Source organism: Apiospora aurea (assembly GCF_038362705.1).
Source record: "Apiospora aurea strain CBS 24483 chromosome Unknown utg000009l_segment0_segment0, whole genome shotgun sequence".
NCBI classification, from domain to species: domain Eukaryota; kingdom Fungi; phylum Ascomycota; class Sordariomycetes; order Amphisphaeriales; family Apiosporaceae; genus Apiospora; species Apiospora aurea.
This window is the reverse complement of record NW_027117396.1, coordinates 693,889-710,985: the sequence shown is the minus strand read 5'-3', so window position 1 is coordinate 710,985 and position 17,097 is coordinate 693,889. Positions and strand designations below refer to the sequence as shown.

The following is a 17,097-nucleotide window of genomic DNA, read 5'->3' as shown; positions in this document are numbered from 1 at the left end:
ACACAAGCATACAACTTACTTTACTATCAACTATCTTCCTCGTCTCGTTCGAATGCTTCAAGGCTTTCAAGCGTATTACTACTCCAAGCAATCAATCACCATCATGTTCACCATCGTGCCCTTCACCGCGGCCCTCGCCCTCCTTGCCTCAGGAGCCTACTCCATGCCCACAGGCACAACCTGCGACAAACCCTCCCAAGTCACCGCTCCGCCTACCGGCGTCACGCACAAGGTTCGCGCGGGCGCCAACGGGCAGCTGCGCTTCGAGCCCGAAAGCGTCGTCGCCGCCGTCGGCGACATCGTCGAGTTCCAGTTCCACCCCAAGAACCACAGCGTGGCGCAGTCGTCCTTCGCAGAGCCTTGCGCGCCTCTAGCCATACCGGCTGCTCTACCTCCGCCCGCCAACGCCACCGGCTACTCCTCCAACTCCCCTTACCCCCGTCGCTCGCATGCGGGAAGAGGCAGTGCAGCAGCTGATGCCTACCCCTTCTTCGCGGGCTTCGACTTCGCGACTGTGGAGGGGCCCGCCAACCACGCGTTCCAGGTCCTTGTCAAGGATACGAAGCCTATCTGGTTCTACTGTCCGCAGCCCACGGGCGCGCACTGCACCAACGGCATGAGCGGTGTTATTAACGAGCCTCGTGGCGGCCGCAGGACCCTCGCAGCCTACAAGAAGGCGGCCAAGGCCATGATGACCGTTGTGCCACCCAAGGTGCAGGGAGGGGAATAAAGTCGCTATGGTGGAGAAGAAGCCGGTTGCTTGAATTTGATGCGGTTTGCTAGGAGATACGCTGCAGGGGTAAACATGGGCGTGGGCATCATTACAGGCGCAGGGCATCTTGCACCAAATCCAAAATATCAACATCGATTATACCCGTAGCCCATGAGAAGAAGTCCACCGCCACCCCCAACAAAACGCATTTCTACATACTATGGCCTCAACATAGTATGCGTCCCGTGACACATGAACATATGCTAGTAACTGAATACTTACTTCATTATAAAAGAAGTAACTAGCGACACAAGAGTTTCGATTTCGTAAGAAAGGATAAAACCGTGATTTAGTATTATCAAGTAACCACAAAAAGAAGCGTAGTATCCCATCCGTGAACATCCTGTTTGTGCCTCGTTTCACCGGAGTTCTGTTACCACCTGCCGCCATTCTAGTCCCATCGTACAACGAAGGTCAAGTATGACCTCACAAAACCCCATTCCGAAGAGAGAGAGTCGTGGCTAGTCCCGCTCGTCTAGGCCCAGCGAGAGGATGACAGGCCCTTCAAGTCCTTCTTCGCCATGTAGGCCTCCTGCTCCTCTCTGTACGTCTCGTCGAATTCGCCTTCGACGAGGGCTTACCGCCAAGGACGGTGTCCTTTTGGCGGGGAGAGGAGTCGAGAGAAGTCGAGACGTTGGCCTCATGGGGTCCGAAGGCCGTCTCGACCAGCACCTTCTCAGAGGTCTCTGGGGTGACTATCGACTTGAGAAGGGTGGTCGACGGAGGGGGGTCAGCCTGGTCCATGGGCTCTCTCTTCTGGACTGGTTCGAGCGTGGTCAGAGCTGTTGAACAAACTGATGTTAGCTCGAATTTTTTTGGAGACCGCCGCAAGCAAGTCGAGAGAGGGAGTATGGGAATGGTGCCGTAAACGTACACTTGACCTCGAACCATCGTGGGAAGCCCACCTCCAACCATTCCTTCAGCTCTTTGCCATCCTTGGCTACGTGATGGCGTCAGTAAGAGCCAGTAAGGGGATAGATATAGATACATACCCTCCATGTTGGGACGGCCTGCTGCCTCCCAAGCCTCGTACTCGATCCGATTCTTGTCTGCTGGGACGTCAGTACACGATAATGCCAGACGACTTTATGGGAGTAACTTGCCGTCGGCAGCGATCTTCAGCTGCTCGAGGCTTTCCGCCTCTTGTTGCAACTTGGCGACAAGCGCCTCGGCGGTGTTGTACTTGGAAGCAACAGAATCCATTGCAACGTCGATGGTTATGCCAATGGGGGCAAGGGTGTCTGGCCCGTTAGGTAAGTGGAATAGTAGTGGTTATTCAAGTGGATGCAGTGGCCACGGTTCAAGAGTGCGACGGTGTTTACTCCAGCGGTGACGTTGGTTCCAGTGTCTGGCGGCTGGGAAGTGTGGCGTTTGATGGGAGTGGAATAATGAAGGAGGGAGAGGAAGCAGAGGCCACATGCAGTGGTTTGTTATTCATACCAGTCGAGTAGCAGGAGAAGTGGTGATGGCAACGGTTATTCGAGCCGAGGAACCAGACGCCGAGGGTGATTCGAGAAGAGTGAACATGCTGGCCAATGCAGCAGTGGTGCAGTGGTCTGTTGGCCGACTGTATTCACTCACTGTTGTGAGCTCATTCAAGTCACGCGTACCCAGCGTTGACGAGAGCGTCACTGCTCGATCAGATGGTGATTATGGATAGTGAATAGAGTGATGAAGGAATAGTCGGCGACGAATCAATCATCTCGCTTAGATGAAGACGGTCTTAAATTCATGCACAGTTTGTGTGATACTGAAAGAAAGAAAGGTCGGTAGAAGGTATTTGAAAAGTTGGTGACAGCTTATCTCGAGCAAGAAGCCAGCCTACAGGCACGAGATACAAGTTCTTATCGGATAATCGGCACAGTAGTCTACGTGATATGGCCTTGGCTATCAGGCAAGAGTCCATGCAATGGCCCAGGGGACCATCGTCGATAGAGGCAGTACGATTATTCTCTGGCTGCTTGAGCTGAATCGCAGACAGTATGCTATCAAAACTCCAGCTGCACTCGATCCTTGTATTTCAGTGAGGAGAGAGGTCAGACTAAACAGAGTATCCGATGGTTGTAAGACTGTTTGACTATGTTGTGGATGAAGGAGGAGGCTGAAATGGTAGACATGATGTGTGTACTATGAATTATCGAGTCCATAGATAGACAGACAATCGCACTGGGAAGTGTGGTATTGTGCTAAAGTTTGGATTTGTGACTCGGCGATTATAAATGTAGAAAGATCAGACGGTTGAGTCTGGACTGAAAGGGCGACTGTTCATGACATTCACGTACAGCTAGAAGCGACATCGCCAGTTGTTAGGGAAGGCAAGGCGGTATACTGCGATTGCTCTGTCAATGGCCAAGACAGAAAGCTGCGCAGTGAGAAATGATAGTAAGCAAACAATAAGTGAGATGGAAGTTTCTACCTTCGGAAGAGCTGTCTTCCCGGACCATCAAGATACATAGATGATCATAGTGACTCTACTTCGAGGCGCAAGTCAAGATTCCGTCGGGACAGCAGAAGACTGACGGGTAATGCACAGAAGCACACTGAGCCATATTTTTGGGGCTAGTGTTATAGTCAGAGAGATATGTCTAGTAGTGATGTTGTATGATACATATATATAAATCTATTCTGAATCCAAAACTACTTCTTCCAGGCCCAAATCCCCAGCGCCCGCGTCAGCTTCACCACCGGCACGTCCACGCCGCGGCAGAACACGTCGGCTACACAGAAGAGCACGAACGTGTTGGCCAGCGTGCCCCAGATGGCCGAGTCCACATACGAGGACCAGGACCGGTACAGCACCGCGTCCGCCGCGTCGCTCAGACCGGCATCGCGTCGGTCGAGGGCGACGGCCTCGGCGCTCAACCACGCGTACCACGCAGGGTTCAGGAAGCGCGTGCCGACCGTGTGGTTCACGGTACCGTGGGCCAGGTAGAGCGCGTACGAGATCCTGCCGAGGTACTGCGCAAAGGCCGTGGTGAAGGGGCGCTGCAGCAGGGGTTGGGTTCGCTGACGTTTCTCGGGTCTTTCGGGGTCGATCGACACCAAAACGGCACCCGAGGGCTCCCTGACGGTCACGGGCAGGGTGGGAATGTGCGGTGTGTTAGCAGTATCCTTGTCGCTGCAGCTGCAGCGACGAGAAAGGGGTGGCGAGTACATGAGTGCCAGAATGAAAAGAACAGAGCCCACGGAGTTCCAAAACCACTGCATCTGGTCTTCGCGACCTCTGTAGAACACAGGTACAGAGAACGAGAGGGTTCGGAAGCCTGGAGACTTATAGCCACCAGTTTCTGGGTAGCTAAGGAGATGCAAAGCGACGAGGAACATAGACAACGTCGCGACGTGCATATATGCCTTCCGTGAACGTCTCGGTCTATCGCTGGTAGTAGAGACCAGATTATCGGTCTGGCCACTCTTGCCTCCCGGAGGCAAAACAACAGATATTTCTGCCAATAGCATCCCTGAGCAGAAAAGGGCCATGTCAAGATCACCGAGCTGGACTAGCCAGCATGTGAACCCAAGTGCCATAGCCATGTACAGCCAGCGCTTGGCCTTCATAAAGGCGAGGAGCAAAACGAACACCAGTAGTGATCCCTTGAACTCTATGGGTATCGTCCACAGATGCCCATCGTACGGCGGGCTGTACAAGTTGGCCCGACCATCGATACTGCGGAACGGATTGACCATGTGCACCGTATGAGCCCACCAATGCCAGAGCTGCCTGCGCAGGGTAGCACCGCGCGGCGGCGACCCGGCGCCCGTGGGGTCCATCAGGAAGACGCCGCCGCAGCGCACGAGCGCCAGGTTGATGAGTGTCGCCACGACGATGGGCAGGTACAGGCGGAGGGGCCGGCGGAAGAGCGAGCCGGCGAGCGCGTCGATGGCGCGGTCGGGCTGGCCCCGGTGGATCATGGTGAGCGTCTTGATGGCGACGACGTAGCCCGAGACGACAAAGAAGACGGTGACGCTGGCGCGGCCCGAGTGCAGGACCCGCACGATGGGCCGCTGGAGGAAGAGGTCTGTCTGCGACACGTCGGCGGTGCTGTGCCAGCCCTGGCGCAGGAACGGGAACCACAGGTAGCCCCAGTGGAACACGTACACGACGAGTGCGGCGACGCCGCGAACCCCGTCCAGGTAGGCCGTCGGGCTCAGAGGCCGCTTGGGGGCTGCTGCTCTGCCACCGGCCGGGGAGCGTCGACGGGTATTCCCACAGACAGCACGCACAAGCGAAGTAACGAAAGAAGGGGCGAGCAGGGCGAGTAGGGAGACGGTATGCAGCAAGATGAGTCGCAGCACGCTTTGAATCGCCAATGAGACGCCGGGTGACGAGAACCCCCAGAGTCGTGCATATCCGGCCCACGTCCTCGAGCCCCGGCGAGATTGCCTCTTCTCGGATAGCCGACTCGAGCTCAGTCCTTCCTCTGCATCATTTCCATCTGGCACGAAGTACTGAGGGTCTGCCAGGTGCCCCCGCGCTTCGACGTCGACATATTCGGGACGGGCCTCCGACATATTTTCATTTCAGTCCTGTGACATCTGAAGAGATTGGAAGAAGAAGAAGAAGAAGAAGAAGAAAAAAGGCATGTATGTGGTGCCCTTTGCCCTCTGTTTATCTGTCAGCCATTTAACCTAGCAGAGCTTTGAGGCCTACCCAGCCGAAAATGCCACGAAGTAGTTTCAGTCGAACCAGCCAAAAGAAAGGCACCAGCTCAGGGATGATGTTAGCCCACATTCTCAGGGGCCGGCCGATGACAGGGACTTGCGACGCGACCAAGACCGCATTCTTTGCCCTTGAAGATCGGCCAAGCCAAGCCAGGGCTGGTTGCCGATGACTCCCTTCCAGCAGCCTAGGGATACACAAAAACAGTACTTGACACGTTGACTCGAGCTCGCGATTAGCAAAACGACACGACTTCCCTGCCTCTTTCTGGAAGGTATCCTGTGCCTAATCGTGTACGAGGAAATGGTTCAATGGGTGGGGCAGATCGGAGTGGCCTGGTGCCTGGGTGGATTAGATCCCTCGCGTGTCGGCCTAGTTGAACACACAGAGAGGGCCGGTATTGTGAGATAGGCACTGACTGGCTGGCTGTATCAGAGCCGTAACAGGCGTAACACGCGGTCGATATGTTGTGGCGAAATGGATGATTCTCTGCACCTGCTCATTGTACTTGGCCAGTAACCGAAGTGTCCTTTCTCCTGGCGTCACACTCCACTGCCGCATTGGACTGAATATCTCGGTGGTCCTCTGTCACACACACACACACATATATATATGTACTTACGAGTCTTGGTCCAAGCAGATCCAACACACGTCTTGTAGTGCATGTAAGTTTCAGTTTCGAGATGGTATAAACAAACACCGAATACCCTATAGCCTATCTTCACCAGTTCCCCTACCCTGTCCCTGCTTGTGAAACGCCTGGAGCCTCTGCTTTACTTGAGAAGGCTCCCTCCCCCTTTCGCACCATAATACATAATAACTCCGACCACGCAACTGGTCCCCAATTTGCTTTCAGTAGGTTTCCCCCTCTCCGTCCGTCTTTACGCTGTTCATCGCAAAAACCCGAGTCTTGCAGGACTCATAATCGCAACGTTTACTGGGCTCAAGCCTATTCTTAAGCCTTCGCGTATCTGTATTATGTACAATCCAACTATCTCCAAGCCAATACACGCTACATGCTGTTTGCCATCACTGCTCAACTCACCACGAGTAGTGCACTGGACAGCGTTCCTCCATCCCATTATAATCGTGCGAAAATATATCCGGTGGAACCAAGTATAGTTTCCTGCCTTTATCCACTGGTATCGTGAATCAAGTACCTTTCGCCAATCGTGCCTCAACCTTCTCACGGTGGGACCGGTTTTTGAGGTGGACCAGGAAGTTCTCCGCAGACATGTCCGGACCTGGCGTATACAGCTTGCCAGGGCAGTCCAGGCATCGTATCCGTGGCAGGAAATAGAAGCGAAGGTTGGGGGGACGGCAGCTCCTGGCTGTGGCATGGGAGCAGGACTCTCCGTGGTGTTGTCCACAGCGCTGTAGCGCATGGTTCCTTCGAACGAGTCGTTGGCGTAGGTGTCTGTTTCTTTGAATTTTTGGAGCGCATCTGTGAGCCACGCTGGGGGTGGGGGCTAGGAGGATGTGTAAGTAACCAGTGGGAGTTAAAGATATAACGGAATTAGAGGGAAATGTTACAGGTGGACACATCACAAGTCATACGTGTTGGACCAATGGGAGAAAAAACGATGGTTGGCATGGGAAGGGGGCAGAGGCACAGGAGTAAAAGGGGCAAAAGGTCTTACTGGATGGGGTTGGGCACCACCGGGTGCTGGCGGGGGAGGAGCAGCAACACGACCAATCTGACCAGGTGGTGCACTTCCAGGGGTTTTCGCGACTGCAGTCGCAGTTGCAGCATGTGACGAGTTCGGCGTCGAGGGGGGCGGCATCGATGTCTGGTGGGATACACTTGGGGCCCTGGCGTGTGATTGTGACGGGGTTTGGGATCCTGCAAGGGAAGTCTGCCTCGTCTTCAAGTCTCGGAAGAACCTCTTGAGCTTATCCTTGCCAACTCTCAGAGTCACCCAGTAGTGTTGCGGCTCTTCAGTGCCCTCTCGCGTAAGTTCACGCCCAAATTTCCTGGATACACGGGTCTCGTGGTGATGTATAGTGGCCTCAGGTGTCTCCGAGCGACCAAGGTTTGCCATACGTTGCTGTGCAGCAGACGCAGCTCCACGCATACCACGGGTCCTGGCTGTGCCGGCCAATTGCGAAGCCGCAGGAGAGTCGGGTGAAGAATCCTCGCTCGAGTCAGAATCCGAAATCTCACCATCGCGCGCACCTGGCCGCTTGCGCCCAGTGCCAGGCGCACCAGCGACTTTCTTGTAGAGCCTGCTGTCCTCTACGTCTGTCACAGCCCCTGGTAATGTAGAGGAGACAACCAATGTGCGTATGGTCCTTTGCCTCTCCTTCAGGTCGGGCAAAGACGGACCGCCTCTGCGGTTCACCGATCTCTTCTGTCTTCGCTGTTCCCTTTGGAAGATGACCTCGTTCCGTTCGAGCTCTGCCTCGCTGAGCTCGTACAGATACGGCGCGAACTCCTTGGCTTGTTGCTGGGGTCTGAAGACAGTCGGGAGCGGCGACGGTAAAAAGGCATTGACCAGGTCGGCATCCTCTATAGGCCTGCCATCGAACGGATGGCCGATACTGTACAAGCTGCGCGTAAACAGCTGGCTCTGCTCCCGGATGCAATGCGCAATCGCCGTGGCGAACTCCCCACTAAGAGAAAGTTCCTTGGCCATGCTGGCGGCGAATTCTTCGGGAGAGTTCATGGGGTTATTGATTTCCCACTCGAACTGATCCATCAAGGTATGTGCGCCGATTGTGATGTTCAATTTGATCAATATCCTCATCTCGTCGTTCTTCCAAGCCGAGTACGGTAGCTCGGGGTCCAGCGCATCTTCGTCAGAGAACACGAAAGGGTAGAAGTCATTCAGTTGCTCGTGCATTTGTTGCAGAACCTGCTCGTAAACGGGTTGCGCCGCCGGAGGCTTGAGTCCCAGGTCTTCGACCAACTGCATGGCGAATAACTCGGGGGCGGCCAGCCTCTCGTGGAGGTTCCATGTGAAAGTGTCGCGCAGCCTGATCTTGTCCCAATCCACGTCCAAACGTACAGGTACGAGCTCTTCGTGCTGTTCTGCTTGCTGCTTCATGTCCTTCCTCTTCCATTTGAACGCTGGCGTAGTGCGAGTGCCTGGACGAGGTTTCTGCGAGGGATATAATACCCTGGAGGTGCTGCCAATCTCTGTTCTTCCATTGCCGTATCCACTGTAACCTTCACCATACAACCTGCTGGGAGTGAACCAGGCGCGATATGTGTCCCTCACGAGTTTGTAGTCGCCAATCATGTTCTTCACATGTTTGATGTGCTTAGTCTGCTTCTCGATATCAGTCACCATGGCTGCGGCGTGTACATGATCTTTTGTGATGATGTTTGATATGGTGTAGTCGTTAAACGAGTCTTTGTCGCGAACTGGCACCGTCGCGGTGTTTTCGGAGTCGGGCGCATCGGGTCTCTCTTTTGGCGTCGAGGCAGACGAATGCTCTGACTTGGCTGTCGATGCTGAGGATGGAGCTACTGTCGAACCTGCGGGCGCATTGAATGCGGTCCCGGAGTCTTGTTTGGTGGCCATGCTGTAGTCGGTGGATGGATGGGACTGCTACATATGTCTAGCCGCCTCCAAGACCCAACCGCGCCTCAGCTGCGTGGCACGACAGCAGGAGTTGATGCGGACTTGGGCTTGACGCGTGAGGGAAGCGGACGGAGATGCCTGAAAGCGTTGCGGGCGTGAGGGTTGGAAGCGCGATTTCGAGAAGTCCGCCTTTGCTCAGCGAGATCGATTTGTCGCGACTGGGAACGGGATTGGAGGCGGACGCTACTTGAACTTTTTGGGAGAGGTTTCGGCCTGGGCTGGCGCAAAGGAGTAGCGACAAATCAAACACTAGGCAGGTTAGAGCTGACCTCAGCCTGGCCTAGGGGGAAGGAACGCGACCGCGAAGAGACGAGAACGACTGTGACCGTCCTCAAGCTGGGTTAGGCTCAACAGTACTTTCTGTTTGGCGGTAAACATGCCCTTACTGAGAAGTACATGAAAGGGGCCCGTGCATCATCCAAGATGTAGGTACGCAGAACTGCTTGTCACGCCTACTCTACTCACTCACATTGAATACTTCACGTAGCTCGGACTCAACGCCAACTGACCAACTTATATCCTATGTGGATGGAAAAAAACCCAAGTACATACAATTACATAAGTATCATCCCATTACACCCTGGAAGAAAGGAACTCTTCTGAAGAGCTGAAACATTGTATCGAATGGGTACGCCAGTTGCGATAACCAGAGAGTCTACGACGCTGCTTGGCCCTGAGTGCCATGTTTTCAAAGTGAAGCTTCAATTCACATCACAACAGCCTCCCCACCCACGGAAGCTTATAAAAGCGATCTCGGACTGAGAATGGTCAAAGACTATGTCGATGAACGGTAGCTGCCCGCCCCCTGGCCATATTCAATGGATTTATTGTGTATGCATACTCATGCAGGTGGCTTCCGGGCCAGGTGTACCAGTTTTGTTTACGTCGAGGGCACAGCTAGCATTCAATACCAGTCCAGAAAGCATTCTACGGAGTGCACTAGCAACCTAAGAGCTTACGCTGAAGGGAAGAGGAAGTGCCGTTGAGCTTGACTACAGCCTAAGGCTATTATTGCTTGCTCAAAGCCTAGCATAGTGGTTGCGAGTAGCTGGGGACTGATAGACTCCCAGAGTGGGCATGAATGACGTCTGTGAGAGCGCATAGCAACTGGATTCACAATGCACAAAATTGCATGGGATTGAACAAGGTGTGACGAAGATCCTCGTTCTGGTCTCTGAGCATGTGTGCGAAACCAGTCACACGCATACCTAAGGTAGGTGTTGACGGAGGCAGGAGTAATGTTCAAGTAGCGCATCATTGGAGCTCAGGTGCTTGCTATCTGCTTTGAGGATGGTGCCCTTCGGAGCTCCCATGTTTGTCTCCTGCCTTGAGGTTTAGGTAATTACGAGACAATTGATTCATGCAGGAGTTATTCCGCATGTCGTCACCAGTAGGATCCCTCCAAGTAGTGTGCCTTTTTTCTTTTTCTTCTTTTTTTCTTTTTTTTTTGCAGAGCTGCACGGCGGAAGACAAGGCGAGCAAGGTACATTCAAAGTACCGCACAAAGATGGACCCCGCAGCTTAGGAAATGCAAGGAAAAAGATTGAAAACCCTCCTCTCTTCCAGGCAGGGCCATACAACGGCAAACATCACCTACTCTTTTCCTGTCCTAGAGATCCGATCCTCACTACAAACCTCACCACAAATCACAAATCAGGAACAATGGCCGACAACAAGGACAACAAGGAAGAAGTCGGTTCGTGCATCCCCCCCTCCTCCCATCATTCCCTTGTTTCCTCCCCCACTTTGCCCTGCTCGCTTGCCGTCCAAGTCCAAATTACTGGAAACGGCTGCAGCTGGTCGCGAACTACCCCGCCATAGGTACTCGTCCGGCCATTCCCATTCCCATTCCCCTTCCCCTTTCGCCTTGGACTACCTGCCTACCTAGGATGGACACGCATTGAGACTCGAAGCACACCGTGACGCGAGAGGACTAACCTCATCTCTCCCCAGACTACTCGTTGAACAACCCGGCTACGGTCGACAAGTACAAGACAGCTGGTGCTATCTCGGAGAAGGTCCTCGCTGAGGTCTCCAAGCTTTGCGTCGCTGGCGAAAAGATTGTTACTATCTGCGAGAAGGGTGACAAGCTCCTTGCCGAGGAAGTCGCAAAGGTCTACGCCAAGCTCAAGAACAAGGGTCAGTTGGGAATCACGCGCTCGCCTTCTGGTCAGAGCTACTTGGTGCTTGGGCTGGCTCTAACCCGTATTCGCAGGCTTCGCTCACCCCACTACCGTCTCGCCGAGTGCTTTCGTGACGCCGTATACACCTCTCACCTCCGACGAGGCCGAATCAAAGGTCGAGCTTAAGGAGGGCGAGCATGTCAAGATCCAGCTGGGTGCCCAGATCGATGGCTTTGGCACCATTGTCTGCGACACCATTGTGGTCGGCGCCAAGGAGACTGTAGAAGGTCGATCTGCCGACCTGGTTCTTGCTACTCATTACGCCAACGAGCTGCTCCTGCGCTTGATGCTGCCCCCTGGAGTTCTTGCGTCCGGCACTGACGAGGAGAAGGCCAAGGCCGCTGCCGCAAAGGCCCCGACACAGGCCCGCATCACGCAGCTGTTGGAGAAGATCGCCAAGGCCTACGAGTGCAACTTGGTAGAGAGCACCACTTCGTGGATCTTCGACCGCAATGATATCGAGGGCAAGAAGAAGATTGTCATTGCACCCGGCGAGGGCAGCAAGGGCGACGGCACCCCTGAGATTGGCGAGGTGTGGGGTGTCGAGATGGGCATGAGTCTGGGCAGTGGAAAGGTCAAGAACATGGAGCAGAGGCCGACACTGCACCGCCTTATCAACGAGAACGGTCAAGCGAAGCGCTCCACCTCCAAGAAGCTGCTTTACGACGTCAAGAAGTCCTACCACAACTTCCCCTTCAGCATGAGGCAGCTGGAGAGTGAGCGAGATGCCAAGCTCGGTGTCCTCGAGTGTGTCCGAAACGGCATGCTTCGCCAGTACGAGGTTGTTGGTGATAAGGAAGGTGCTGCCGTCTCGAGGCTTCTGACCACTATCCGTAAGTTTTCACACCTTCCACATTTTCGGCCAATTGCTAAATGATGCGACAGTCATCACGAAGAACGGCGTCACCAAGCTGAGCGCTGCCCCGGCCCTGGATGTGAGCAAGTTCAAGACGGATAAGAAGATTGAGGATGAGGAGATTTTCAAGATCCTGGAGCAACCCTTGGCCAGGAACAAGGGCAAGCCCAAGCCCAAGAAGAAGGCTGCCAAGAAGAGCGACGAGTAAATATGCTCAATCGATCTTCATTCATGAGAGATCATTCCGTCGTGAGCAACCGAGATCGGATGGCGACCTGGTGGGCTATCAATGAGCCAAGCATGTACATTGATGAAGCAAATAACTGGGGAAATGGTGAGGCAAACAGTCATTGTCAAGCTCTCTCCTTGTTTACGGGAGCCATTGCAGTCCCACAAGCTTCTTAGGTTGTCAGTGGATCCGAAAGGTTCAAGGTTGCTATGTGGCCTAGTTCCACTGCGAAAGCAAACTGTACTGGATTAAGCTACGAAAATGAAAGCCTTTTTATGCGCATTGGGAAAATCCAGATGCCCTACGGTGAACAAGGTCATTCGCACCTGTGGTGTTGGTGAAAGAGTATGTAGTTACACGAGAGGATTCCATCTCAGGGCGTGGAAGGAGCCAACGATGCGTTGGTGCTCGCGTAAAGTGCAAGAGTGATGAAATAATGCCCGTTTTCCCGGCTCAGGGGTCATGGACATTCCTTACCCCTCAAAAAAGCCCAAGGGAGCGCGGGAGCCCTCGTAGAAGCAAATAACCCCCAAAATCGGGTTGATAGCATCTGAAATGCGAAGGACATTCTGGTTAGCTCATTCTGGACAAATTGCCGGCATCAAATGGACTTGACGACGGGTGATGGCATGATCAGGTGCCATTGAGGGAGGTCGTTTAAGGCAGCCTCTGGAGTCACGCGTAGTTGCCCCGTCCTCCGTCCTCCGACTGAACACGCTGAGCAGGAGGGTTAAGGGGGGGCCTGCCAAAGACACGGTCGCTAGGCTGCCCGGAACCAAAAGCTGCCTGTAAGCGACCAAGATAGAATCAGTTGTAACGGGCATCCGATTGCATGGGAAAATTGATGTGCTTTGTGTGGTGAAATTGACGGCAAATGCGAGAAGGTTGTGAGAAGGGGGTCTTGCTGCTGCTGCTGGTGGCCACCACGGGAGCGCGCCCTGGCCTTTGCCGGGGGCTTCGGAGCATTTTTTGACAGAGCAGAGTGCATCCTCCTTCTTTTCCCCATCCCCCCCAATCAACCACCACGAACAATCGCGTCGCCGTTTCAAACAAGCACGCGCCCTTTTCGACCTCGACTGACGCACCGAAAGCTCTGCACTGTAAGTAGTCCCGGTCGATTGTCTCAAGAACGTGGACTGATTGTGCGTGCAGCCCCGATTATCCGAGAGCAGCCTGTCGCAAGGTCCTGGCCTGGGGCAATAGCAATAGGGGCGCCGAGCGGCTGCTCCTGAAAAGAAAATGGCACCTACCACTTCCACCACCAAGCCCAGTGCTCGCACTTCCACGCGATTTTCGAGCCCACTCCAACTCGCGAGCTCTCCTTCCGGCCACAATAAGGGCGTGTCGACCGAGGGTCAGAGAAGTTTCATGCGGCATTGGCTGGAACCTCCTGTGGAACAAAAACCTTCATTTGCACAACAAGGTCTGATGCGAGGCGGCGTTCTGGAAGGCATGGCTCCCTTGGGTACTCTCCCCAAGGCCGCCATGCTGAAGAAGCCATCCGTATCTGCCGAGGGCACGCCGGCCCCGACGGTCAAGCGGATTGTGTTGAAAAAATCAACCAAGGCGGCAACACCGGTGGAGGAGACCAGCGCGATGCCCCAGATGTCGGCTGCAATGGCTGCGCCGGATGCCGAAATGGCGCTGGACTCGCTGGAGCCTTCGCGCTCGTCACCTACTCAGCCAATTTTCCCAGCGACTGGCTTGGATGATTCTGATGATGGCGATTATCGTCCCAACGCGTCGCGCACCCGACGTTCTTCGATACATTCTCATCACAACAGAAAATTAACCAAACGCCATTCTCGACCTGGCCGAAAAAGCTCTGCACGTGCCGCCAGCCCTGCCCCATCTGTGCATCCTGAGCCTGACATTCCTGAGCCGACTCCTGCAGTCGTCGAATTTCAACCACCACCGGCACTTCTTGGCCGCCCGCCTATTGACAAGGCTTTTGCTGACAAGGTGGTCGAGGCCGCAGTGGACGAGGCACTCCATCACTATCGCTACCCGACCGCCTGGGCTTTACGCACGCTCTACGACGAGCTGGGAGACAAAGAGCCCTGCTTTGTTCACATGATCGAGGACATTTTTCACCAAAGGGCCGATATTGACACCATCAAGGAGTTCAACAAACTCGTGCGCGATAGCAAAACGCGTGGTAAGCGCGATAACGAGGCCTGCAATTACTTTATCCCGCCCGACAATCGCACCACACCTCACAAGCCCAAGCCAGCACCCTACCACGATCTTCTGCAAATGGACTTCACGCCTGTCAAGCAAACAAGCCAAGACATGGATGGCCACATCAATAAGAAGGCCAAGCTGGAGCTGGACGAGCCCTTGGCAGCTGGCAGGGTGCGTAGCAGCAGCAGTGGCAGTGGCAATGACAGTCATAATCGCCGTGGGAGTCACAGTGGCAGTCATAGTGGCAGTGCCAATGGCGGCAATGTTGGCAATGGCAGCAGCAGCCGAGGCCGAAGTGGCAGCAGCAGCAGGCCTGTCAGCAAGCTGAATCTGAATGGCGCTAGTGGATTGAATGGGGCTCCTGCTCCTGCTCGCGTTAATGGATTCACCACCATCAACCAAAACCAAAACCAAAACCCAAGCCAGAGCCAGAGCCAAAGCCAGAAGCAATCGCCCGCAAAGCGCTCCTCGTCCAAGCAGTCGCCCTCCAAGGGCAAAAAGCACCGTCGGTCCAGCTCCGTCAGCAGCGACTCGTCCTTGTCGGAAGTCCCTGACGACGAGCCGGAGGATTACGAGGAGTTCCAAAAGAGGCTGGAGGACGAGATTTCGCGGCCAAGTACCGCCGAGCCAAATCATGCGCCAAAACCGGGAGACCTGGACCAGCCAATCAGCGACGAGAAGACGAAACCCACGTCTAAAAAGGCGCCCAAACCTGATGGCTCCCGGAACACATCAACTCATCCTTTCCACCCACACGACTCGGACATGGCCGCTGCTGCTGTCATCACCAACGGCGCGTCCCATCAACATAGCCATCGTGCAAGCACCCCGCTCAAGTTCCCCAGCAAGTACGGCGACGTCGGCATTCAGGATCAGCTTACTCTGCGCAAGCACGAGGCCAAGGCCGACACTCGCGGCGTCACTGAGGACGTCGTCTTGCCCAGCTTCACCCGGAAGCCCCTGGATGAAGACCTGTCCGCTGTCGACAACGCGCTGGCGCAGGCTCCGACCGAGCAGCCTCGTGCTCTCAGGACGCCCGCTGCAAACCTGAGAGCCACCAGGGCCTCGAGGCGCAACAATGAGGATGCGGAGAGCTCTCCCATCGCGCCCGAGATGGATATCCCGTCCACCAGGGGCTCTCGAGCTGCGACCCCATCCAACAACTTGCGGTCGACCAAGAAGCAAAAGACAGGTTTGCGAGTCAAGACTTCGTGAGTATTTCCATTCTCATCCTATCCTATCCTATCCTATCCTTTGAGTTACACAGCCTGGTGCCTTGTCGGTACCAGTCAAAGAAGGCACGAGCTGTACCGACTGTGCCGACCTCCATTTGCTATCGGACCACCTTGTCATTCAGTGGCATCGTGGTACCACACTCTTGGCCCCAACTACGGCATTCCCATCATTTTCTGGGAGATGCATACTACTTTTATGGTCTATTTTACATTGTTTCCGACTACGTCTGCTAACCCTCGTGTCGCACAGGCCCATGAAACGTAAGGGAACTGCAGCAGGCGTGCCTAGAGAAGCTCCTGTGAACAGCGGGCCTTCCTTCAACGACAAGGTAAGAAATCCAGAACCAGCCCCCTTTTTCTGGACGACGACGTGTTGCTTTTTGTTATGGCCACAAAGGCCATTTCGAATCCTCTGGCGATGGCACGCGACACTTTAACGATGAAACTGGCTGTTTCGGCTTATATGGAACGGTCGTGTTTTTCGTGTTGTGCTACGTGTCAAGGTCCAGAGGCGCACGGTGGCGAAGGTGCCCGCGGGTGCCCACCCGCTTTTGCCGAAAAGCCTGAGCGATCCCCATGTCAACCAGCCCATGCTGACTAGTTTCTTCCACAGGATCGGACTTCAAGCAATGATGATACGTGCTATACCTGTGGTGGCAATGGAGAAGTCATCTGTTGCGATGGTATGTCAAACCCCCCTCCCCCTTCTTCGTATTATTCAAAGTATCGGTGCTGACTGTACACAAGGTTGCAACTACTCTTTCCAGTAAGTCAAGATACATCAGTGATGCTGCATGCTCTTGCGTCCTGCAAGAGTCGATGCTTGGTAAACCAACCCCCTTGGGACCGATAGCTGACATGATGCCAAACAGCCCCCTTTGCGTCGATCCTCCTCTGCACGAAGATGACATCCCTCACATAGAGGACTTCTATTGTCATGAGTGTCAGCACGTTTTCTTCCCATCCCAGTTCACGGGAAATAGAGGCACCTTTGGATCCTTACTGGATAACCTCGACAAGACAAACTCCCGTGCCTTCGGCTTGCCGCAGGACATCCGGGACTACTTCGAGAATGTCAGAACGGGACCAGATGGTGAATACGAAGAGCTTCCGGCCGGTAAACCCGTCAAGTATGCAAATCCACCCTGCTTTGTTTTTGCTGTTTCTTACTTGCTGACGTCTCTCCTACAGGGTCAACAAGAAGGGCTACGATGAGCCTTTTGACTTTTACAAAGTTCGAGACGCCGATGGCAGGCCTGTTCTATGTCACCAGTGCCTCAAGGGTGCTTCCGACAACAGAGCTATCATCCCTTGTTCAGCCCCCAACTGCGGCCTTCAGTTCCACCTGGAGTGCCTCGACCCCCTATGACTATTCCGCCGGTACTACGAACGTG

At 54.5% G+C, this 17,097-nt stretch overlaps 7 protein-coding genes across 7 annotated transcripts; 3 read left to right on the top strand and 4 right to left on the bottom strand.

The window, feature by feature from the left end:
• Positions 1 to 103: 103 nt before the first annotated feature.
• On the top strand, positions 104 to 730 carry PG986_013331 (uncharacterized protein; the record flags this gene model as incomplete). Its single annotated transcript, XM_066849553.1, has 1 exon — positions 104 to 730. One exon carries the CDS (start codon positions 104 to 106, stop codon positions 728 to 730), a length of 627 nt encoding a protein of 208 aa, XP_066693696.1.
• A 546-nt stretch (positions 731 to 1,276) lies between these two features.
• Positions 1,277 to 1,771, bottom strand: PG986_013330 (uncharacterized protein; the record flags this gene model as incomplete). The annotated part of the gene is made up of 3 exons (XM_066849552.1): positions 1,277 to 1,554; positions 1,647 to 1,712; positions 1,765 to 1,771. 3 exons carry the CDS (start codon positions 1,769 to 1,771, stop codon positions 1,277 to 1,279), a joined length of 351 nt encoding a protein of 116 aa, XP_066693695.1.
• An 87-nt stretch (positions 1,772 to 1,858) lies between these two features.
• On the bottom strand, positions 1,859 to 2,299 carry PG986_013329 (uncharacterized protein; the record flags this gene model as incomplete). The annotated part of the gene is made up of 3 exons (XM_066849551.1): positions 1,859 to 2,013; positions 2,070 to 2,127; positions 2,213 to 2,299. The coding sequence occupies 3 exons, from the start codon at positions 2,297 to 2,299 to the stop codon at positions 1,859 to 1,861; spliced, it is 300 nt and encodes a 99-aa protein (XP_066693694.1).
• A 1,110-nt stretch (positions 2,300 to 3,409) lies between these two features.
• On the bottom strand, positions 3,410 to 5,281 carry PG986_013328 (uncharacterized protein; the record flags this gene model as incomplete). Its single annotated transcript, XM_066849550.1, has 1 exon — positions 3,410 to 5,281. The coding sequence occupies one exon, from the start codon at positions 5,279 to 5,281 to the stop codon at positions 3,410 to 3,412; it is 1,872 nt and encodes a 623-aa protein (XP_066693693.1).
• Positions 5,282 to 6,581: 1,300 nt separating this feature from the next.
• On the bottom strand, positions 6,582 to 8,956 carry PG986_013327 (snf5/smarcb1/ini1; the record flags this gene model as incomplete). Its single annotated transcript, XM_066849549.1, has 3 exons — positions 6,582 to 6,686; positions 6,749 to 6,898; positions 7,070 to 8,956. 3 exons carry the CDS (start codon positions 8,954 to 8,956, stop codon positions 6,582 to 6,584), a joined length of 2,142 nt encoding a protein of 713 aa, XP_066693692.1.
• Positions 8,957 to 10,678: 1,722 nt separating this feature from the next.
• On the top strand, positions 10,679 to 12,263 carry PG986_013326 (uncharacterized protein; the record flags this gene model as incomplete). The annotated part of the gene is made up of 4 exons (XM_066849548.1): positions 10,679 to 10,712; positions 10,970 to 11,155; positions 11,232 to 12,032; positions 12,085 to 12,263. The coding sequence occupies 4 exons, from the start codon at positions 10,679 to 10,681 to the stop codon at positions 12,261 to 12,263; spliced, it is 1,200 nt and encodes a 399-aa protein (XP_066693691.1).
• A 1,260-nt stretch (positions 12,264 to 13,523) lies between these two features.
• PG986_013325 (uncharacterized protein) lies at positions 13,524 to 17,072 on the top strand (the record flags this gene model as incomplete). Its single annotated transcript, XM_066849547.1, has 4 exons — positions 13,524 to 15,679; positions 15,954 to 16,032; positions 16,673 to 16,833; positions 16,895 to 17,072. The coding sequence occupies 4 exons, from the start codon at positions 13,524 to 13,526 to the stop codon at positions 17,070 to 17,072; spliced, it is 2,574 nt and encodes an 857-aa protein (XP_066693690.1).
• Between the last annotated feature and the right edge of the window lie 25 nt (positions 17,073 to 17,097).